The sequence below is a fragment of the Yamadazyma tenuis genome, chromosome 6, assembly GCF_029203305.1.
Source record: "Yamadazyma tenuis chromosome 6, complete sequence".
Lineage (NCBI taxonomy): Eukaryota > Fungi > Ascomycota > Pichiomycetes > Serinales > Debaryomycetaceae > Yamadazyma > Yamadazyma tenuis.
The window spans coordinates 693,904-715,782 of NC_089466.1; the positions used below are offsets into that span (position 1 = coordinate 693,904).

Consider the following 21,879-nt stretch of genomic DNA (forward strand, 5'->3'; position numbering starts at 1 on the left):
ATGCGTGCTTTGTGCCAAAGCTAATTTACAAATTGCAAATAAAATGTTTCTGACAGGTTGGTGGACACAAAAAGGTTAGTGGACACAAACAGGTTACTGGGGGTTTAGGCAAGGTCATATATTTTATGGCTGCAAAATTAGTATTTAGATGCCCAAGTCTTTCTTGACTAAGGCTTTGCAAATTGGGTGATAATTGTCGTTGGCTTCAAACGTCTTTATTGCAAAGTCCCGGGAAATATGTTTGGCTAACAACCGGTAACCTGGTCTAACGTACTTCATTCTCCCCACCGTGTGCAACCAGCTTGCGAATCGTTGCACTGTGGTATCTGTTTCGGAATAAGAGCCGTATTTGATCAAAAGACTGCTGGTGTTGAAGATGATTTCAAAGTTCTGGCTTTCACTGTAATATGGATAAACATCAGGGAATACTCTTACCAACAAAGGATCAACATCCGTGGAATCAAGTTGTTTGGAGAGATTTCCAAGGAATACCAAATGTTGGTTGGCATCAAAACTGGCAAAGTCCTTTTCTTGGTCAAAAGTGGCTTTAATCAAATCCACATCACCCTTTACAAAGGAAGAAATCCACTTATCAGCCAAATTAGTGCACTCATCTACCATACTGGTGTCGAAATTTTGATATTCGGGCAAACCAGGTGCAAAAAGCCATGCTTCAAAGTCAATAGAATCTAATACCTCTTGTTTCCCCTTTGGGACAAAAAACTCATACAACAGGTCAATGAATTGGAAGGAATCAATGGACTGGTACCGGAACTTTTTGAAGTAGAAAGGAATAAAGTCGTCAAACTCCTTAGTCCCTCCGAGCTTGTTCTCAAGGTAATAAAGGAAAGTGAACCCTTTATCGTAAGGAATTCTTGAGTAGAAGTCATCTGGATCTTGATTGGTGAGATTCCATATCAAAGAAGTCGATTCCACAGCCAAATCAGGAATGGTTTGAGCTAATTCACTCCAACCAAGATACGCTGCAAAATGCCTGTACTTCTCCCCATACTCCTCGTAATCTTGCCTTCCACTTCTTTTGGCCTTTATTGCGGCAATCGCTCCTAAGATTCTTCTTTCAAAGTATACCGTCCAACCTTCGTTGAGCCAAAAGTGCTCCCATGAACAGTTTGTGACCAAGTTTCCAGCCCACGAATGGGCCAATTCGTGTGCAAGCACTTTCACTTGAGACCTGTCCTTGCAAAGTAAGGTTGGGGTTGCAAACGTGATGTTTGGATTTTCCATACCACCATACGGAAATGTCAGCGGTAAGACCAACACATCGAACTTGGACCATTCGTATTTAAAAGTCAATTTTTCTGCCACTTGAATAAAGTCTTCCATGTCCTGCTCAAATTCCCATTGACATTCCTTGATCTTGGGTTCTTCTGAATATACCAGTGATCTAGGACCAATTGGAGCGGAAACAATGTTACCTGAGGCAATGGCCACCAAGTAGGATGGGATTGGAATGGGCTGGTTGAAGTAATAAACATCCTTTTCAATGGTTTCCTCCGGTAACCCAGACATTAACACCTTCAGAGGCGAATATACCTTGTATTTAAACGGAGACTTGGCTCCTGGAGTGTCGAAGCATGGAAATAAGGATCGAGCGTGTATCGGCTGGCACTGGGAAAACAAGTAGGGGCCAGTATCACCATTTATAAATTGAAGTGCCGTACACTTTTCTGTGGTGGCATAGGTTATAGACACAGAAAACTCTGAGTCGACAATGGTCTCCAAGGAGATTTCAAGTGGAGATCCAAAAGGTTCAGATATGGGAAGCATCGTGAATGGAGCTGACTTGTCGTTAACTGAAACCCCTTTTATATCCAAGTAAGAACAGTCTAAAGTCAATTTTGACACCCGTTTTGAAGCAAACTTTAAAACGTAAGTCACCAGGCCAGAAACAGTTTTGTTGTCGAACGACACCACAAGGTCTAAGTTGCTTGACACTATATTCACGTCATAGTAGTTAGAAAGCGTGCAAGGGTCCAATTCTGGGGAAATGGCAGGTCTTTTATGTTGAATGGCTTCTCTTCCTGTCATGTCACAATTAGTTATTCTAGGTGCGAAGTTTCAAATTGTAAATCAATGTATTGAGAGTCTATCTTACAATAAATATTATCATGCGGTTGGGATTGGTTCAGCTTCAGCTTGAGGCTGCTTCTTCTTGTGTCTCTTCTTCGAAGCCTCGGCCACTAACTCCTCAAAAACACGGGCTTCTTCGGCCTCATCATCAGTTCTGGTGGTGGAGCTGAACACTTCGCCAATTAAGCGTAACCCTTTGGCTCTGGCGATTCTCTTTTCAAGAGGAACCTCCTTGTCGTACAACAAGTTGTCACAAACCGCCCGTACTGTCAACTGGATCTCAAAACGTGACCCAGACCACGCAGCAGCAAGCACTTTACCCATCAAGTACTGTTCCATTTCAGCGAATTCCTCAGGTGTATGCTTCTCGGGAATTTTTTCTTCCTTAACAGCTGCAGAAGCAGAACCGTCGCCAGAATGTTCTCGTTGCTGTTGCTGTTGCTCCTGCTCCATATTCACTTTCATTTCTTTGAGCTTCAGTTCAAGAAGAGTTACCTCGTCTTCAGCAGCTTTAGTTTCTTCCTCAGCTTCTTGCTTGATCTTTGCTTCCTCTTCAGCTTCCTTCTTGGCATGGAACTCATTATCCTCTTGCATCTTTGTATACTCTTGCATAGTCAGCTGAGCGTCCAAGGCACTGGTGATAGTCTTAAAAGTGTCTCTGACAACCCCACCTTTCTCTTTCACAGACCACCAAAGACCACCAAGCCCCAAGAAGGTCTGGTTCTTTAAAAATATCTTCAGCTTCAACTTGTAGATTGATCCAATAGTGTGTAATATCTCAAGCCCAAAGCTCTCCATTTTCAAAGACTCGGCTTCGTACTTCAATTTGGTTTTGAAGGATTCAGCAATATCAGCAGCCATGTCTGTCTCAGTGAATAGTGAAAGCCGGTTTACCAATTTGGTGGTCAACTCCTGTCTCATTTCGATCTTCTTGACCCGGCACTCTTCTTCATACTTTTCTAGTTCTTCTTTACGTCTCTTTTCCTCCTGTTCTTTCTTCGCTAATTCAGTTGCATTGGCAGCCTCTGCGCTTTCCAAAAACAATTTGGAAGCCGACCCCGTAGTTTCTGAACTCGGCTGGTGGTGAGTAAACTCAGTTGTGGTTGTGGCTGTGGCTGTGGTGTTTGTGGCAGCGGTAGGTTCTGTGGGTTTGGTTTCAGATAACTCGGCTGATTTGGATAATTCTTGGAGCAAGGATAACTCCCCAATCCAATCTTTGAAAGCCTCTCCTCCAAAGATCATCAGGAAAAATTCAGAAGGATCCTCAAACCCTTCGGTCGGCACGCTTTCCTGTTTACCATACTTATCATATTTGGCTCTTAAAGAGTCGTCACTTAAAACCTGATACGCCTCCCCCACCTCTTGGAACCGAGCGGCGGCTTCTGGGTCATTAGGATTTTTATCGGGATGCAAACGGATGGCGGCCTTTCGATATGCTTTCTTGATGTCCAAGGCAGTGGCCTCAGGCTTGATGCCCAACAAATCGTAGTATGTGGTGTCAACTACCATAATAACTAGCTAAAAAAATGTGATTATCACAGACATGCGAGAAGAGCCAGTGCGCAAAAAATATACACGACTTTGCATTCAACTATTTACAAGACCCTAGGCAGAATAATACACTTTTCTCAAGTCAATGAGCTTCTTTCCCCGACCACCGGCCAAGTCCTGCAAGCCTCTCTGTTTGGTGAGAGCCTCGACAAATCCTTTCACCACATTCATGGGGTTTCTCAGCTTATAGATCTTTCCTCTCAAGTCTTTGATACCAGCTGCTTGACACACCTCGAAGATCTTAGAGTTCACCCGGAGACCAAACCCGGCGGGCGCGGATTGGAGGAACAACTTCACTGCATGGTACTTGTAGTCAATGTCTCCCAAAATGGTTCTGTCTTCATACCGTTGCACTGGAGCCAAGTTTTTCACTGCATTCCAATGAGCTTTTACCAAGGCGGTTCTCATCCCATCACGCGACTTACCTTCTCCCAAGCCCACCATTCCATTTCCGTCTCCCACCACAGTCAAGGCAAAGAAGTTGGGGATTTTTCCCTTGGAGGTTTGACAACTAACTCTCTTCATCACCACTGGCCTCACGTATAATCGTTCAATGTACCGTTTGTCCAACCCCGTTAACTTGGACAACCCTTCAGACACCCCACGGGACGTTGCGAAGTTGTCCTTTCGAGGACCTTTGCCGGGGCTGAATCTCAACTTTAAGTCTGAGCGATCGGGTGCTTGCACCTGAGGAATGTTGGGATATGGAGTCTTATTCACAGCTTGATTGGGATACAAAACCGGCTCATCCCACTTGGGATCGGTCTTGGAATAGTCTGTGTTTTGGAGTCCAAGCTTGGAAAGGGCGTTGGGACCTTGTTTGGTTAATTTCAAGATAGTGTCAGGTTCCACGAGGGACTCGGTGATTTTGATGCTTTGAAGAAGCTCGGGAGTGTAGAATTTCGACAAGTACGCAATGTGCTCTTCGGCCCGCTTGGTAGACTGCCTGGCCATAGGGCTGAAGCTTAAGCTCCGTATAAGCTGGGGACCAATCGAGCTCTTCACCGTCAGAAACATGTTCTCAACTGAAAAAAATTTCTACGATTCTACATTGAAACTTTTTCGGTGGTGCGGGCGCGTGCGCCGCCCAGGATTCCTCTATAATAGTCTATGATCTAACAACATCCTTTTCCAGACTCAGCCACATGGCCGGCCTCAAGAAGCTCATCAAGCGGGTCCCCGGCTTCTAACTTCACCACCTTATCAGGATTCAAAACTGCGTGCGGGTCCAACAGATACTTGATTTTTCTCATCAAGTCCACCGCCGGCTGGCCTAGTTCCACTGGTAAAAATCTCCGTTTTCCTACCCCAACCCCGTGTTCTCCTGTGCAAGTCCCTTCAAACTGAAGGGTCCGTTCCACCATTCGGTCCACCGCCGCCTGGGCCTTCCCATAGTCCTTTTTGTTGTACAAAAGCAAAAAATGGCAGTTTCCATCTCCAATGTGGCCCATGGTTGCGAATTTTCCTTTGAATCCCAGACGGTTCAAATCATCATGAGTTTCGGAAATCACATCGGGGAGATTTGAAAGCGGCACAGCGATGTCGGTGGTCCAACACTGGACGTCATTCGGGTCGTCCAAAACCTTTTGACCGTGTTCAATGGTGGAAAAGAGCCCATTTCGTCTAGCAGACCAAAGTAAGGCATTTTCCTCCTCCGAGGTGGACAGCTCAAACTTCACAACTCCATTGTCTTTGGCGATTTGTTGCACGAGCTTTGTGTCTTGGTGAATCGATTCTTTGGTGGGCCCACCAATCTTCAACAAAAGCGTAGGCTTCTCAAGAAAAACTTTGGGCCGGCCCTTGGCATCGGTGATACCTCCAGCATTCACAAACCCCACCATGGTGGTATCAAGAAGCTCAATTGCATTCAACTGGAGCCCGCTCTTGGCCACAATAGTAGAAGCAGTTTTGGTGGCATCCTTCATCGTTGGGAACGTGGCAATACTCACATACTCGTACACGGGCTTGACATGAAGTTTTATGGTTATTTCGGTGATCAAGCCCAATGTTCCTTCCAGGCCAATGAACAAACGGGTCAAGTCGTAGCCAGCACTGGATTTTCTGGGCCGTTGTCTGGTCTTGAGAATGGTCCCGTCAGCCAAAACCACCGTCATGTTCACGACGTTTTCCTTCATGGTTCCGTAACGGTACGCATTGGTACCGGAGGCAGACGTACTGGCCATACCACCCACGGTGGCACCCATGCCGGGATCAGGCCCAAAAATCAACCGTTTACCCTTCTCGTGGTCCTGTAAAAACTCAGCCAATTCCTGCCATCCCACCGCTGGTTGAACCACTACGTCCAAGTCATCGGGGTGGAATTCCAAGATTTTGTTCATCCTTGAAAACGATAATGATACACTATAAGGACCTCTGGTGTGCATCGTGTGTCCTTCTAAGGAGGTCATTCCTGAGTTGGCAACAATTGGCACCCGGTACTTGTGGGCAATCTGGACGATTTGAGACACTTGTTGTGTATCAGCCGGGCTTATGATTATACTGGGCTTGTTTTCTGCGGGTTTTGGAGGTCTGTGAGTGCTGAAGAAAAGGTCAGAAACGGCAAGAATCTCGTCTTCGGACACCGACCAGTTGTCTTCGCCTACCACTTGTTTCATCTCAGCAATTGCCACTTCGTATGTGTTTTTATCGGCGTACTGGAGTGGTGGAACTGCATCGAGCGGTGCGGTCGAGCGAGTGTAGATGTCATTTCTACCACCGAAATAGGTGCTGCCAAAGTAAACCCCGGCGGCACCGGACACAACAGCAGCCGATATGACTCCCACGCGTCCGGCGGTGGACAGAGGCTTAGGAGCTTGTGTGGTGCTGTATTGTCTTACAGTACGAGCAGCAGCTCTGAGTCGTGAAAACATGCTTGGTAGTGATTTAAATCAACGGGTGAAAAAATACGAAGGTTTTAGTGCAAACAGTGCGATCACCGATCCTCACGTGCCAGAATTCGGACTTGGGGGTAGCTGCCAATCAGGTTGACTGTTTATGGGTTTATATTCTTCCTGTTTCTGCAATGGCGAACTGTGGAGTTTGAGCCACAAAAGATAGCGCGGGTCGTGCGGAGGTCGGTTACAGGTGCTGACCTGATCTTGATTTTGTTAGACGAATGCGGAAGCCTTTCAATCTCCACGGTTACTACTTTGTTTCGAATTGGAGTTATAAGTATCAGTACGATGATGTTCGTTACAATATTCAACAATATTTTGCGAATGACATCAAACACTACCAAAAGGTAAACGACTTTAACCAAAGTCACAGATGCAAAATCGACACGCTTTCGGGTTTCAATGCAGGGTTTTGTTCTTTCTGGAGAGATCAGTCAAAACCAAAAGATTCAAACAACTATATTGCATCAGGTTTGACTATATTCATGCCAAAGTTGACAAAGAAGCTAAAGACACAAGAGGATTATTTAAAAAGTTTAAAGCGATTAATCGCCATGGAGAACGCTGGTTTAGCCGATTTTGCTGTCAACTACGAAAATATGTTTATGGATAAGGGAAAGTTTATATTTTCCAATTATAGTTCACCATCAACTAGACCTAGTTCAGCTGAAAGTGATGATAGTCAAGAACTTGAAAGTTTACAAACACAGAAGATCATCGAGTTTGCCGGGATATGGCGTGAGAAGGACCCTGAATATCTGAATATTATTGCTCAAGAAAGTGTAAACCGTTTCGAAGAAGAAACTCAAAGAGAAATCACAGAATCTCAACAAAGCAGGATGGTGACAATACCTATCATAAACAGAGAAAAACTGCATAGTTCGTAAACGGTGCAGTATTAGCTGTATATAGTTGATGTATGTAAAATAACCAGAGGGTATACCTAATAGTATAGGCCAGCAGCTGTGACCAATCAAACAGTATACCTACATTTGCTGCGACAAGCCTTATTAAGCTTCGGCTGCGAAAATATTCTGGAACTTACTGCGCACTACCGTGTTGCATTTAGTCGCATATCTGGTGCAAAAGTATCATCCACAAATTCATAATTAGAAATACATTCCCAAAATGTGGAAGTATAAAGAACCTTCTAGTACTCAACAAGTACATATTAATGAATATTTGAAGGCTAAGCTTGAAGACTTCCCCCAGGTAAACAATAAAGTCCCTAAAAATCTTGAGTTTGATGTAAGAAAAGTTTTGGGGGAATTACCAAAAGACGACCCAATGTTAAAGACAACGCCAATATGGTACGTGATTCTCAGGTACTTCCCCCTGATCTGTGAAACCACAGACTTTGACCTCAGTACAAAATCGAAAGGTACTGCTAACACTTTTACGGAGGTAGTACAAGATACCATTTCGTTGGAGTTAAGTCTTCCATCTCATAAGGTCTTTGTTGAAGAGCAATGGAAGTATCTTATACTGTTAATGGTCTGTAACAGTGATCAGCCATTAACGTTTACTAACATTATTATTTTTTCCGACATAGAATCATCTCGAGTACCAAGGATGACATTGGATCGGAAGAGAAAACTTCATGAGGCAACTATGACTAATATTGCAAGGGAAATGGTTTTCGACTTGGTAACTAATATAAGCCGGTTGTTTTTTGGACTGTCATTGGAAAAGTCGGACGGCATCGATTTCAAAACCCTTCTCAACTATAAAATGACTACTTTACACTGCTTGCCTGATTTACCTGTCCTTGGATTACCCAGATTTGGTAATATCATCGTTGGAGAAGTCAAAAAGCCATCGATTAAGCACTGGATTAAACAGCTTCATGATTGCAACTATATGATCTTCATTAATATCAGCGGGAGAAATGATTCAATAACTAAGAGTTTGGAAGGCTCTTTGAACCAACTCATTGCTTATCAAATCATGGCCAAATGTAAATTGGGATACATCTCAGACACAATAGTGCATATCTTCACCACTATCACAGATATCAATGATAAGGTGATGAGCGTTAAAGTGGATATCACAATATCAAGCAGGATATACAATGAAAATCCAGAAATGTATCCTCCTGCTGCTCTAATGCTTGCCAAAATTGCTGAAATTCAAAGAATGAAGCCAAAGGTTTACAAAAAACAAATTAATACAATCTTCAACAAAGCAAACAATTGGGCGAAGAAGACGTATTTGGATTTCTACTTCGATGAAACAATGACTACCAGGAATTTTCAATGGTTCAAGAAGAGCTTAAATCACTTGAAGCACACTTACATCTACTATGATTTGAAAACAACAGATGAAATCCAAAGAAAACCTGGTTTATACTCTCAAATCTTCTGCATACCCAACAAATATTTGGCCTCAACATTCTTGCTGCTTGATATACCAGGTGATGAAATCGTCGTTAAAGTTTTTGACCCTGGTTACTACTTTATTTCGAATTGGAGTTATAAGTATCAGTACGATGATGTTCGTTACAATATTCAACAATATTTTGAGAATGATATCGAATACTACCAAAAGGTAAACGACTTTAACCAAAGTCACAGATGCAAAATCGACACGCTTTCGGGTTTCAATGCAGGGTTTTGTTCTTTCTGGAGAGATCAGTCAAAACCAAAAGATTCAAACAACTATATTGCATCAGGTTTGACTATATTCATGCCAAAGTTGACAAAGAAGCCGAAGACACAGGAGGATTATTTAAAGGGTTTAAAGGGATTGATCACCATGGAGAACGCTGGTTTAGCCGATTTTGCTGTCAACTACGAAAATATGTTTATGGATAAGGGAAAGTTTATATTTTCCAACTATAGTTCACCATCAACTAGACCTAGTTCAGCTGAAAGTGATGATAGTCAAGAACTTGAAAGTTTACAAACACAGAAGATCATCGAGTTTGCCGGAATATGGCGTAAGAAGGATCCTGAGTATCTGAATATTATTGCTAAAGAAAGTGTAAACCTCTTCGAAGAAGAAATTCAAAGAGAAATCACAGAATCTCAACAAAGCAGGATGGTGACAATACCTATCATAAACAGAGAAAAACTGCATAGTTCGTAAACGGTGCAGTATTAGCTATATATAGTTGATGTACGTAAAATAACAAGAGGGTATAAATGGTATAGGCCAGCAGCTGTAAGCAATTAAACAGGATATATGGCAGTCTAGATTTGTACTAACTGGCCCCACTAAACTACCGCTTATTTCTGCAATAGCGAGCAGTTAAGTTTGAACCAAATAAGATACCGCGGGCGTGCGAAGGTCGGACACGGGTACTTGATTTTGATTTAGTTGCACGAGTAGCGAAGCCGTTCAACCTCCACGAGACCGACATGTCATGTACGTTCACATGTTATATCACACGTGCATAGCCACGCCCGTGGTGTAACATATTCCCGAGTTCCCGCTCGCACCGGCACCGGCAGAGGGCGATAAAGAATAATCAATTTCCAAGGCTTCCCAATTGGGAAAGACGCGCCCAGATATACTGATCTGGTAGGTCGTTGCGTAGCCTCCTATATAACTATCGCATTCCCTGCATCTGTCTCCATTAAACCTAATTTCCCCAATGTCCGCTGATACGATTTTAGCCCAAGTTGATGTTACCCAGTACGAAGACCCTGAAAAGTTCAAGGCATTCATTCCAAAACTTGAAAAGTATAGACAAGCTTTGAACGATGCCATCTTACCACAATACTCCGTTGAATTACCTGATAAGGTTGAAAACTTAACTGCTAAACAATTCAACCCTGTGAAATATTTGTACAGCCAAAAGCTTTTAACTCCATCAGAGTTTGAAATCACCGATTCCTCTGCTCCTCAATTGGTTGCCAAATTCGCCACAGGGGAACTCACTGCCGTTGAAGTGTTTAAAGCTTTTGCCAAAAGAGCCACCATCGCCCACCAATTCACCAATTGTGCTTTGGAAATATTCACTAAAGACGGTTTGAAAAGAGCCGAATACTTGGATGACTACTTCAAGAAAAACGGAAAGTTAATTGGTCCATTGCATGGTGTCCCCATCTCCTTGAAAGAGCAAATGGATTTCAAAGGTAGACAACGTCATGCTTGTTTTGTGTCGAAAATCGACCATATATGTGAAGCTCACGGAACCAATGCCCAGATCTTGGAAAATTTGGGGGCTGTTTTCTACATTAGAACCAACCAGCCCCAAACATTGATGCACTTGTGCAGTGATAACAATTTCATTGGTGTCAGTAGAAATCCCTTCAACTTGTCATTAACTCCAGGAGGATCATCATCGGGTGAAGGAGCACTTGTGGGATTTGGAGGTTCTGCTATTGGGGTTGGAACTGACATTGGTGGTTCTATCAGAGCCCCAGCTGCCTACTCTGGATGTCATGGTTTGAGACCAACTTCCAAGAGAATCGGTCTTGCGGGAAGTTTATCAGCTGGTGCCGGACAAGAAAGTGTCATGGCTGTTGCTGGACCACTTGCCAGGACTATTGAAGATATCGACTACTGGATGAAACACTACATCAACGATGGGAAACCATGGGAGGTTGACCAGAATACCTTGAGACTTCCGTGGAAGGAAGTGGCTGCTCCAAAGGCTTCTGATTTGACGATTGCTGTGATGTACGACGATGGAATTGTCAGAACCACTCCTCCAATTACTAGAGGATTGAAGGAAACGGTAGCAAAATTGGAAAAGGCCGGAGTGAAGATTGTGGAATTCAAGCCTATTAGAACCCAATTGGCCTATGATACTGTCAACAGTATGTATACCTGTGATGGTAACGATGCTCAAAGAGAGTTATTAGCTGCTTCTGGTGAACCACTCTGCAGATTGACCAAGTGGTCTTTGAACTACGGAGGTGGTAAGGAACTTACCGTCACTCAAAACAGAAAGTTGAACATGATCAGAGACCTGTTGAGACAAGAATACACTTCCTTTTTGATTGACAACAAAATTGACTTTATCTTGAGTCCAACCTATAATAACGTTGCTCCAAAGCCAAAACAAGTCTACAACTGGAGTTACACCTCGTTGTTTAACATTTTGGATTTCCCTACTTTGGTGTTCCAAACTGGTATTTTCCAAGACCCCGAAATTGATCAATGGGATGCCTCTTATAAGGACTATAAATTCAGAAGTGAATTGGAAGAAATTGAATGCAACATATATAATCCTAAAGAATTTGTTGGTGCTCCCGTTGGTTTGCAATTAAGTGGAAGAAGATACTTTGACGAAGAAGTGGTGGCTGCTGGTAAGACTATTGTCGATATTTTGCAAGTTGATTTGACTAAAATCAAGTGAGTAAATAGTAAGTAAAATTAGATTTAGCAACGTACTTGACATACAAACAAGTTGATATCTTCCATTTTGTATAAATTCGATCAACGCAATTCGTTTATCTATGGCATTACCGTTTCAGGAAATTAGCGGTACTGTCTCAAACCACAAAGAGTCATGCAACATTTTATAAGAACGACATCAAAGAGCAGATTATCACGTGGGTGTTATCCTTGTATTCCCTTCTGTACCTGGCTCATGCTCGTAGATGTGAAGGCAGAAGAGTTTATAATGTTTACACACTTTGTGGTTAAGGGCTCAATCTTCTTGACAGCACCCAAGAAATTTAAACCACAGATAGTAACAAGACTCAAACGGTTGTGAGGACAGCTATACTGCTCCCTGCTGATGTGCTCACTCATAACTAGAGGACATTTGTACCCTATCTTGCAAATTGTTAGGAGATACAAAATTCTCATCCTTCCAAATCAGGTACTTTCCATGAAATTGTTGCAACTGATAACGCGACTTCCCAAAACAGGAATTGGCGGACCTTGGGGAGGTTAGAGTTCCAACAATAGTCTAGATAATAAGGGGTTATAAATAGGCAACAAGATCTCCTACAAAATGTTCTTTCATAGATAATCTCCCCACATAAGTGACCCAATTATCTGCCATGTCCCAAGTAACTTACGAGTCCTTATTAGTCAACGATCCTTTAACTGGGTACGACGATGCCAAAAAGTATGCTGAATTCGTACCCAAGCTTGAAGCTTATAGAGAGAAATTGATAAACTCAATTGACCCAGAGTATGCAATTGTTTTGCCCAAACCCATCGAGGAATTGTACGCAGACCAGTTTAATGCCATCAAGTATTTGTACGATGAGAAGCTTTTGAGTGAAGAAGAACTCGCAATTACCAACTCTTCCGGTACTGACTTGGCCAAAAAGATAGCATCTGGGGAATTGAAATCGGTTACTGTTTACAAAGCATTTGCCAAGAGAGGTACCATTTGTCACCAGTTAACCAACTGTGCGTTGGAGATTTTCACCGATGAGGGCTTGGAGAGAGCTGAGTACTTGGATAAGTACTACGAACAAAATGGTACAACTGTTGGTCCTTTTCATGGTTTACCAATCTCCTTGAAAGAGCACTTGTTCTATAAGAACAAAGTCTGTCACGGATGTTTTGTTGGTAATATCGAAGATGTTCTGGAGGTCCATGGTGTTACCACCCAAATTTTGGAAAACTTGGGTGCTGTTTTCTACATCAGAACCAACCAGCCCCAAACATTGATGCACTTGTGCAGTGATAACAACTACATTGGATGCACCCGAAACCCGTACAACCTAGGATTATCTCCTGGTGGTTCTTCTTCTGGTGAGGGTGCTCTTGTGTCTTTCGGAGGTTCTGTAGCAGGTGTGGGGACCGATATTGGGGGCTCTATTCGAGCTCCGGCAGCTTTCTCTGGGTGTTTTGGCTTGAGACCATCCACCAAAAGAATTTCCGTAAGAGGAGGTAGTGCTTTGGATGCTGGACAAGAGAGTGTGATAGGAGTTGCTGGTCCTATGACCAGAAGTGTTGACGATATTGACATGTGGATGAAACACTATATCAACGATGGTAAGCCTTGGTTATTGGATGAGCAGGTTATCAACATGCCTTGGAAAGAAGTGGCTCCTCCTAAACCATCTGAATTCACCGTGGCAATCATGTACGATAATGATTTGTTGAAGACTACTCCGCCAATAGCTAGAGGATTGAAGGAAACGGCTGCGAAATTAGAAAACGCGGGAGTTAAGATTGTTGAGTTCAAGCCAATTAAGTCTAAGTTGGCCTATGATGTAGTTCATCAAATGTATACTGCTGATGGTAATATCGGAACCAAAGCTTGTTTCCAAAAGTCTGGTGAACCAATCGTCAGATTAACCAAGAATTACTTGAACTATGGAAAAGGTAGCAAGGGTCTTACCGTAACTGAAAACAGAGAATTGAACGATATTAGAAATGAATTAAGACAAGAGTACACTGAATTCTTAGTCAAGAATGATATTGACTTTATCATCAGTCCAACGTACGCAAATGTTGCTCCAAAACCCAAGGAAATTTACAACTGGTCGTACACTTCTTTGTTTAACATCCTTGATTTCCCAACATTGGTGTTCCAAACTGGATTATTCCAAGATCCGAAAGTAGATAAGTGGGATGATTCCTTTAAGGATTATAAATTTAGAAGTCCTCTGGAGGAGTTAGAATTGACCAGTTATGATCCCAAAGAATTCGTTGGTGCCCCAATTGGATTACAATTGAGTGGAAAGAGATACACTGATGAAGATGTTGTAGCTGCTGGAAAAACAATTGTAGATATCTTGGGTGTTAACTTACTTAAATAGATCCTGAAATACAAATATGTTTATTCTTTTAGGTCATAGCGTTATTTAGAAAATGTTGCAGCAAGAATTAACAACAAGTTAAAGGAACCAACGAGGAAAAAGGGGGCAAAAACCCACAGATCACTCCACGAGCCTCCAATTTGACTTAAAATCAAGATTCCAAATCCCCCAAACAAGTTGTAGACTCCACTGACGGATCCTACGGCATCATTTTCTGCTGAAATAATACTCATCGAAGTGATGACAGTTCCAATCTGAGATACTCCAATAAGACTCATAAGGAAAAACGTTGTAGCGTTCCGAGGATCAGAAATGTTTAAAATACAGAGAGTCCATGTACCCACAAGTCCAATGGCGGAAGATAGCATTAAACTCTTTTTCTTCCCGATTCTGTCTACAACTATCCCCCAAAATGGAGATACCAAAAGTGAAACTGTTTGGGCCACCCCCGACAAAATAGCTGCAAAAGTATAGCCGTCGTAACAATTGTTCTTTGCAGGAGTACCATCATCTTCACAAAGTCCAGATTTGAAGTAGAAGTTGTACACAAACAATGGAATGAAAACCGCAATAAGGACCGATGTCGAACGTGCAACCCACCCACCAAAACATGCAATTTGCACTGAGGAACTTGACCGGAGACGACTAAATCCCGTTTTGATTAACTCAATGTACGTAAGATGTATCTTGTTGTCTTCTGTGCTGGGTTCATAGAGTGAAACGAGCATCAATAATCCCACCAAAATTGATAGGATTCCAAGAATCACAAACGATAATTGCAAAGCTTGTCTCGAAGATATTTCAAACTCCGCCAGTAACCTAACAGGAAGTGATAGAAAGCAAGATACAGAAAATACAGCACCTAATCCAGTAGAAAGCCCAATAAGAGCAGCATATCGGCCGTTTTTGTTAACATTACTTGAGGTCGCAGCTCCGGTCTCTTTCCAGAAGAGAAGACTGGACATTTTGAAATCAGAATATATCAACTGGTGAAGCAACACAGGTACCATGCTCATACATGTTGTGACACCAATAGCAAAGAACATTCTTGGAAAAATCAACTGCCACCAACCAGAGTATGGTACAAGTCCATATAATAAAAATGCCACAAATATGCTGGCAAAGCCGGTGAAAACAAGAAACTTAGTATGTCCCACAACCCAGTTCCATTGCACCAACTTATCATTCAAAGAACCAATCAAGGGCGATGACACAATACATGTGAGTTCGTCGGCGACCCCGAGAAACCCAATAACTTTTCCTATTTCATGGTAATCGACTTTCAAAATTTGGTTGATGTAAAAAGGCTGAGAAGACGTTAAGAAGATCACAAACGCAATGCAGAAGAATCCGGTGAAATTGAAGGCAAGAAGGTTTCTAATCTTGTAGTTCTTATTGGGAACCTCTAGTTCCTCCTGGAATCTGTCCTCAAAATCCTCGTTGTCTGGTTCCAAAAGTGGTTGATTTACACTCATGATGATGAATTGGCTATTCCAGATTCGGAGAAGTAATAGTGTTCGCGATTCGCACCTGGTTGCAGATTGGATGCAAATTGCACTAGAGCTAAATAGAGTTTGCGACTAGCTTCAAAGGCGGCCTATCAGATAACTGGTGGTTGGTTTTGATAGTCTAGGTGTGGTTCTGTGTGGGTTTTTTGTAACTTTAGTGGTGGTTCAAGAGACTAACTTATGACACCTTACCGATCCTGGCCAGCGTCCTAGGAAAAAAATGGGAGACGAAACCGTACCATGGGGTATGCTGCGGGGTTGGAGGTGGTACACGCATATGGCTACTGATTTAGATTTTTCTTCCATGGTGAACAATTACGAAACACAGTATTGACCATACCTAAATCTGTTGATAGTCCTAGGCCAGGAGGTGGAACCAGAAAGTGGAGACCGCACATTTCAACAGTATCCAAAATGATCTGGTACCTCGAGATGCAAACCTATCTATAAATTTCGTTTTATTTGTAATCTCTTCATGTTCGATATCTCTGAAATTGATTAATGCACTTTAATTGTCTCTAATTCACAAACACGTGTAAGATGTGCCACAAATACACATCCCATTTGAACTTCACATAACACTCTGTTCTCTTATCTTACACATGGCTCTTCACTGTCTTCTTTCCCACCATCCTCCATTCTACAGATACTTTTATCTTTGCTGGTGGTTGTTCCTCACCAAAATGCGAAACGGCTCGTTTTCTGTTTACACCAGAAGCAAGTCATCCTCAAGCTCTGCAAACGAAACTACCTTGAGCGAATTGAGGACCAGCTTAACTGTATTTCACTGCGATAAGATGGACTCTGTTATTGACGACTCTCCTAGTGGGAGCAACGGTGAAGAAAAGGCTGATTTTCTGTCTTCCAGAAATAACGATGATTACGATTCTGAAACTGAACTAGGGGATTACACGTTAAAAAGAACCGATTCTTCGTCTTCCTTGAGTTTTATCGATCTCAACAAGTTACTTTACTTACAGGACTTTGATTTCGGGGTCGGGCTCGACCATGTCAGCGATTCGGCTAAAAGACGGTTCAATGAGATGAAAACCAAAACCAAACAAAGACTCAATAGATTAAAGATCGATTCGAACCAAACCAGAGACCTTCTGAAGCTCCAGGAGCTCTTAAACCAGAGGTTGGCAAAGTTTGATGAGAAGGTGCACAAAAACTTGGAGAGCTCTGCCACAGAAAAGTTGTTTTACGCGTTGGCAGTATCTTGCATTGCTGCTGGAGGGTTTGTTTTAGGCAAATACCCCCTGTATTTCCATGTGTTTTACACGGTGTTGTTCTGCTTGTTGATGCCTATCCGATTCTATTCCTACTTTAAACAGTCTTTTCAATATTATTTGGCAGACTTGTGTTATTACGTCAACTTGCTTTTGATGCTCTTCATTTGGTACAAACCCGATTCCAAATCCTTGTTTGTTTCGGTTTTTTCATTATCGCTTGGAACTTTGTCATTTGCAGTCATCACCTGGAGAAACTCGTTGGTGTTGCATTCCATTGAGAAAACCACCAGCTCGTTTATCCACGTAATGCCACCAATCACACTTTTTGTGATTGTGCATGAGATGCCAAAAGATTTTGTAAAGGAGAGGTTTCCAGCGGTGTTAAAGATTGATAATTGGAATTTTGTGAATGGAATAATTATCACGTCTATTTATTACACTGTGTGGCAAGTGGGTTACCATTACTTCATAACTATCCGCAAGAAGAAAGAAATAGAAAATGGTAGAGTTACGTCTTTTACTTACTTGAGAAAGAAGAATAAGGCCACTGTCTTGGGTAGATTTGTTAATTCTTTGCCATACAATTGGATGCAAATCACTGCATTTACATTTATTCAGTTCTTTTACCAGATTTTCACAATGATTCCTTGTCCCCTCTGGTTCAAATACAAACATTTCTGTGGATCCTTTGTTGCCTTTGTGTTTATTTGGTCAAGTTACAATGGAGCCACATATTACATTGATGTCTTCGGTAAACGTTTTGAGAAAGAAGTCAAGAAGTTGAAACAAGAGATCAATGATCTTCAGGCCCGAGTTGATTCTGCCCAAGCATCTCCAGAGATGAAACCACAGGGTAGCTCCTTGTCGTCAACTAACGATGGTGAATTCTCAAAAGAAGATAATGCTGTTATGATAGACAAGACCTCAGGCGACTCTTTCACTTCAGGATCCCACGTTAAATCATTTTCTTTGGAGAACAGTATCTGATTTATACCCATAAGCAATTCAACATTGCAACCCCATAACATTCATTTTTAACGACGCCATGATGTTCCTGAGGAAGTACTCAACTCTTCCTCCGATAGAGACTATTTATTGATTTTTAATTTTGTAATAAACAAAATAAATATGTATTTAAACGTATCTAGTAAACTTCTAAAACGTATCTACCTTCTTCCTTTAAGTCTTCGATCAACTTGGTAAGGTCTTTAATCTCCTCGCCCTTCTTAGCAGCAGCATTTTTCATCACGTCTTCAAGACAAGCAGTAATGTCGGGAACTGGCCAAGTAGGACCACACAAGTAGAAAGACCCGTTCTTATCAACCATAGCATTGGTCAAGTCTTCAATCTTATCTCTGATCTTATCTTGAATATAAATCTTTTCAGGTTGGTCTCTAGAGAAAGCAGCACCAATATGGGTCAAAATACCTGCATCTTTATAAGCCTCCCATAATTCACCATAAAGATACTCTTCTTTCTTGTGTCTCGAACCCATGAACAAGAAGATGTCACCGATTTCCATTCCTTGTTGTTGTTGCCAGATCTTTTCTTCAATGAAGGCCTTGAAAGGAGCCAACCCTGTACCCAATCCGGACATCACAATTGGTTGCTTAGATAATGGAGGCAATTTCATCACAGAAGGTTTAACACTAACGACCAATTCGTCACCAATACTCAAATCACTTAAGTACTTAGAACAGTGGCCCCATCTCTTTCTACCTTTAGAGTCAGTCCAGTCAACAACCACAATCAAGAGGTGGACCGCATTTGGGTGTATTCTTTGAGAAGATGCAATTGAGTACTCTCTTCTCTTTAAAGGAGCAATAATTTTGACCAACTCGGCAAATGGTGGCCTACAGCTTTGGAATTCTTCCAAAATGTCCCAATAAGTACAAAAGTCAACTTCTTGTCTCTTCTTCAAATCCACAGCACCTTCACTGCTAGCCAACTTGGTCAATGCTTCCTTTTCCTTGTCATCGGTTGCAAACTCAGCTAAAGATTCATAGAATCTCTTCGGAGGTTTTCCTAAGAAATCCAAGGTTTCAGCCAACGATTGTCTAACTGATCTGATTTCCAAAACTGAAGAATCATCTTTATTCGTGATTTCAATTAACGAATCGCCCTCTAATCCATAGAATTCAATGAACTCTTCCACATCTTCAGGGTGGTTACGTCCATGAATTCCTAATGCTTCACCAATGTCATAGGTTAATCCAGTACCAGAAACATCAAATTCAATATGAAAAATGTTTCTCGAGTACTCATCAGGAGTCAATCTAATGTTTTCTTGCACTTTAACAACAAAGTTCTTGACAGGTAAATCTGGTCTCAAGTCCTTCTTGGTGTCATATGCTTCCCTAAAAGCCAACTTCTTGGCCAAGTCCACGTATCCACTTTGAACAGTTTCTTCCGGAATCTCAGAATCATTGCGGGGGTTAATGGTAAACGAAGTTTCGGCTGGGAAGAAGGGCAATTGCAAAACCTCTTCCTCATCGGTTTCCAAATCGACCCACAGCTCTTCAACCTTGATGGATTTCAATAAACCCTTTTCTTTGACAGTATTGATAAAAGAGTCCAACACGGCACCCAATAACTCGAATCCTCCACCGTTAGCTTGCAATAACTTGTTGACAATAAACCCATTTAATTCGGGCAATGCGACAGACCAGAATGCATACTGAATCAAGAATTCGTTGGAGAATCCTTTGGTGGAATCCTTCAATTCAGTCAATTCATCCAAAGACGAAAAGTCAATCACAACCAACTGACTTTTGTTGGAAGCCAAGGATCTCTTGAAATCAGCTGGCAACTTCTTGACAAGTTCTTCCTCGTCATATTTCTTTCTGTTTCCCAAGAGTAAAGTACCCTCTGGTCTCAAAGTGGCCAACACATCGTATTCTTTCAACACTGCTGGATCATCAACCAAGGCCACATCTGCCGCATCGACTTCATTAATAGCGGCGGTGCTACCAGCTGATACGATTTGTGCCTGGAACAAACCACCAGCTCTAGCGTTGTCGAACTTAGAACGGAAAGACACGGTTTTGGAGTCATCCAAGGATAAGGCAAAGGCCAACTTGGCAGCGGAAGAAGCAAATTCTCCGTTGTCCGATCCCCAAACCAAGAATGAACCGTTGGGAGACGAGTTCGCGGTCAATGGCTGCGAAAATCTTTCTACGTCTGTAGTCAATGCGGAATCAGGATCTAAGTCTGCAACAAACTCGTGCAAAACTTTGGTGGTGGTGATGGGAGTCCAAACAAAGTCAGGTGAGTAAGTATACTCGTCGATATCAAACCGGTTGTACACACCGTTGACAAACAAAGCCATGGAAATATCACCCTTGAGGGATACGGCCGCACCCGAGCTGCTACTCAAAACCACCAATTTAGCGGTGGATTTGGGGACAGTTGCGATGAAGTCGTTGAAGCTAAATGGAAGTGGAACTCTGACTTTGACCACCCCCACTTTCGTGGTGGCCGCGAGACGTTCAATCACATTTCCGATTTTTGTGCACTCACCCGAACCGTGAACCACAAACACCGTTTCAGGACGTGCATGACCAACGTACTCAAATGGAGCATACTTGAGACCGGTAGCAGCACTCAAGCGGTCGAAGGCCTCCGAAACCACCAGTTCGGGAGAACCAGTGGAGGTCACGTGACCCGATTCTAACTGGTGGTAAACGGCATGAACCTCGTCAACCGACAACAAACCCTCGTGTTTGGTAAAGCCCTTGGCACCATCGACCCCATCGAACAAAAATACGCTGGGACGGCCGGTTTCTTTCGACAAGTACTTGGCCAAAATTGCCAAATGTTGGTGTTCCAACCCGTTATAAACGTCAGTTGGGGTGAAAACCGGGTAGTTCAAGAGCCTGGCGGCGGCCAAGGGCTTCTCGTAGCATGGCACAAGCGCATCCGTCGACTGGTTGAAGGCAGCGGCGGCCACAGCAAATGCTACTGGCGTAGGTTTCTGACGGCCAGAAAGAGCGGGAACCATGTAAGCCAACCCAGCAGCGTCGGTGAGAACTGACACCGGGTCACGGGAAGGACCCGTGGACTCGTTAATGAACCCAAGCACGGCTCTACCAGCTCCGGATCTGGTTTCAAACTTGTGTAAAAATGGTGTTTGTCCCAGAGGGTTTACCCGGTGAAAACCATTTATCCAAGCGTGGAGGTGGCCGTCGAACGCATACGAGTCGTCGACGGAATCCGAGGTGAAAATGCGGTTCAGGAGGCCGAAAATCGCCTGGTTTACCACCGTTACGGCGGAAGTGTAGACAGAGCCCTTGATGAGGCCTGGGTCGACTGAAGTGTCAAAAGGGTTCCATTTGATGGCCGAAGCGATGGCGGACGGGGCGACGTCGCTGATGCTGGCGGCGGTGCTGGCGGAGGGGCTGTTTGCGCCGGAAAGCTGGGCAAGAGCGTGAGGAGCCATTTAAAGGTATCTTTAGAATTTTGAAAAATGTTCAAATGAGGTTAAGGTGATTGGATGGGGGCACGTGATTTGGTGCGCGATTGCGCGTGCTGTAGGTCACGTGCGCAGCCTTCCCCCCGCTTAATCCCAAGATTCTGGCCCGAAGAGCTTCCCGAGGTCGGGTCTAATGCTGGCGTCATCAGTGGTACTACGCTGGTCTGACGCAAAATTTTGGTGCTTTTTATGATGTTTGTATATTTCGAGATCTGCAAAAGCCCTGGATTACATAAGAGCTGAGCCATCTGCGGTGTCAAAGTGGTAGTTTAAGACCCCGAAATCACATTGCACCCAAACCACCGCCAAATGTAACCTTGGCTGACCGAGTTGTCTCTAGCTCCGCTCGGCGCTGTAGACCCTCGTCCTGGCACCCTGGCCTGGTTATTTGTGCCAAGCGAAACCGCGTTGCACGAATTCGTTGAGTCTCACGCCAAAAAAAAATGTTCTAAA

At 43.0% G+C, this 21,879-nt stretch overlaps 10 protein-coding genes across 10 annotated transcripts; 4 read left to right on the forward strand and 6 right to left on the reverse strand. All coding sequences in view use genetic code 12, as the record gives it.

The window, feature by feature from the left end:
* Positions 1-144: 144 nt before the first annotated feature.
* LAP2_2 (Leucyl aminopeptidase yscIV) lies at positions 145-2,049 on the reverse strand (the record flags this gene model as incomplete). The annotated part of the gene is made up of 1 exon (XM_006686912.2): positions 145-2,049. One exon carries the CDS (start codon positions 2,047-2,049, stop codon positions 145-147), a length of 1,905 nt encoding a protein of 634 aa, XP_006686975.1.
* A 78-nt stretch (positions 2,050-2,127) lies between these two features.
* DJP1 (X-domain of DnaJ-containing) lies at positions 2,128-3,600 on the reverse strand (the record flags this gene model as incomplete). Its single annotated transcript, XM_006686911.1, has 1 exon — positions 2,128-3,600. The coding sequence occupies one exon, from the start codon at positions 3,598-3,600 to the stop codon at positions 2,128-2,130; it is 1,473 nt and encodes a 490-aa protein (XP_006686974.1).
* Positions 3,601-3,696: 96 nt separating this feature from the next.
* On the reverse strand, positions 3,697-4,659 carry MRPS5 (mitochondrial 37S ribosomal protein uS5m; the record flags this gene model as incomplete). Its single annotated transcript, XM_006686910.2, has 1 exon — positions 3,697-4,659. The coding sequence occupies one exon, from the start codon at positions 4,657-4,659 to the stop codon at positions 3,697-3,699; it is 963 nt and encodes a 320-aa protein (XP_006686973.1).
* A 98-nt stretch (positions 4,660-4,757) lies between these two features.
* PSN45_004544 (FAD-binding D-lactate dehydrogenase [cytochrome]) lies at positions 4,758-6,512 on the reverse strand (the record flags this gene model as incomplete). Its single annotated transcript, XM_006686909.2, has 1 exon — positions 4,758-6,512. The coding sequence occupies one exon, from the start codon at positions 6,510-6,512 to the stop codon at positions 4,758-4,760; it is 1,755 nt and encodes a 584-aa protein (XP_006686972.1).
* A 509-nt stretch (positions 6,513-7,021) lies between these two features.
* On the forward strand, positions 7,022-9,623 carry PSN45_004545 (uncharacterized protein; the record flags this gene model as incomplete). The annotated part of the gene is made up of 2 exons (XM_066158318.1): positions 7,022-7,378; positions 7,650-9,623. The coding sequence occupies 2 exons, from the start codon at positions 7,022-7,024 to the stop codon at positions 9,621-9,623; spliced, it is 2,331 nt and encodes a 776-aa protein (XP_066014415.1).
* A 508-nt stretch (positions 9,624-10,131) lies between these two features.
* On the forward strand, positions 10,132-11,844 carry PSN45_004546 (amidase; the record flags this gene model as incomplete). The annotated part of the gene is made up of 1 exon (XM_006686906.1): positions 10,132-11,844. One exon carries the CDS (start codon positions 10,132-10,134, stop codon positions 11,842-11,844), a length of 1,713 nt encoding a protein of 570 aa, XP_006686969.1.
* Positions 11,845-12,496: 652 nt separating this feature from the next.
* On the forward strand, positions 12,497-14,215 carry PSN45_004547 (amidase; the record flags this gene model as incomplete). Its single annotated transcript, XM_006686904.1, has 1 exon — positions 12,497-14,215. The coding sequence occupies one exon, from the start codon at positions 12,497-12,499 to the stop codon at positions 14,213-14,215; it is 1,719 nt and encodes a 572-aa protein (XP_006686967.1).
* Positions 14,216-14,256: 41 nt separating this feature from the next.
* PSN45_004548 (uncharacterized protein) lies at positions 14,257-15,690 on the reverse strand (the record flags this gene model as incomplete). The annotated part of the gene is made up of 1 exon (XM_006686903.1): positions 14,257-15,690. The coding sequence occupies one exon, from the start codon at positions 15,688-15,690 to the stop codon at positions 14,257-14,259; it is 1,434 nt and encodes a 477-aa protein (XP_006686966.1).
* Positions 15,691-16,406: 716 nt separating this feature from the next.
* Positions 16,407-17,942, forward strand: PSN45_004549 (uncharacterized protein; the record flags this gene model as incomplete). Its single annotated transcript, XM_006686902.2, has 1 exon — positions 16,407-17,942. One exon carries the CDS (start codon positions 16,407-16,409, stop codon positions 17,940-17,942), a length of 1,536 nt encoding a protein of 511 aa, XP_006686965.2.
* Positions 17,943-18,099: 157 nt separating this feature from the next.
* MET10 (sulfite reductase [NADPH] flavoprotein component) lies at positions 18,100-21,393 on the reverse strand (the record flags this gene model as incomplete). The annotated part of the gene is made up of 1 exon (XM_006686900.1): positions 18,100-21,393. The coding sequence occupies one exon, from the start codon at positions 21,391-21,393 to the stop codon at positions 18,100-18,102; it is 3,294 nt and encodes a 1,097-aa protein (XP_006686963.1).
* Between the last annotated feature and the right edge of the window lie 486 nt (positions 21,394-21,879).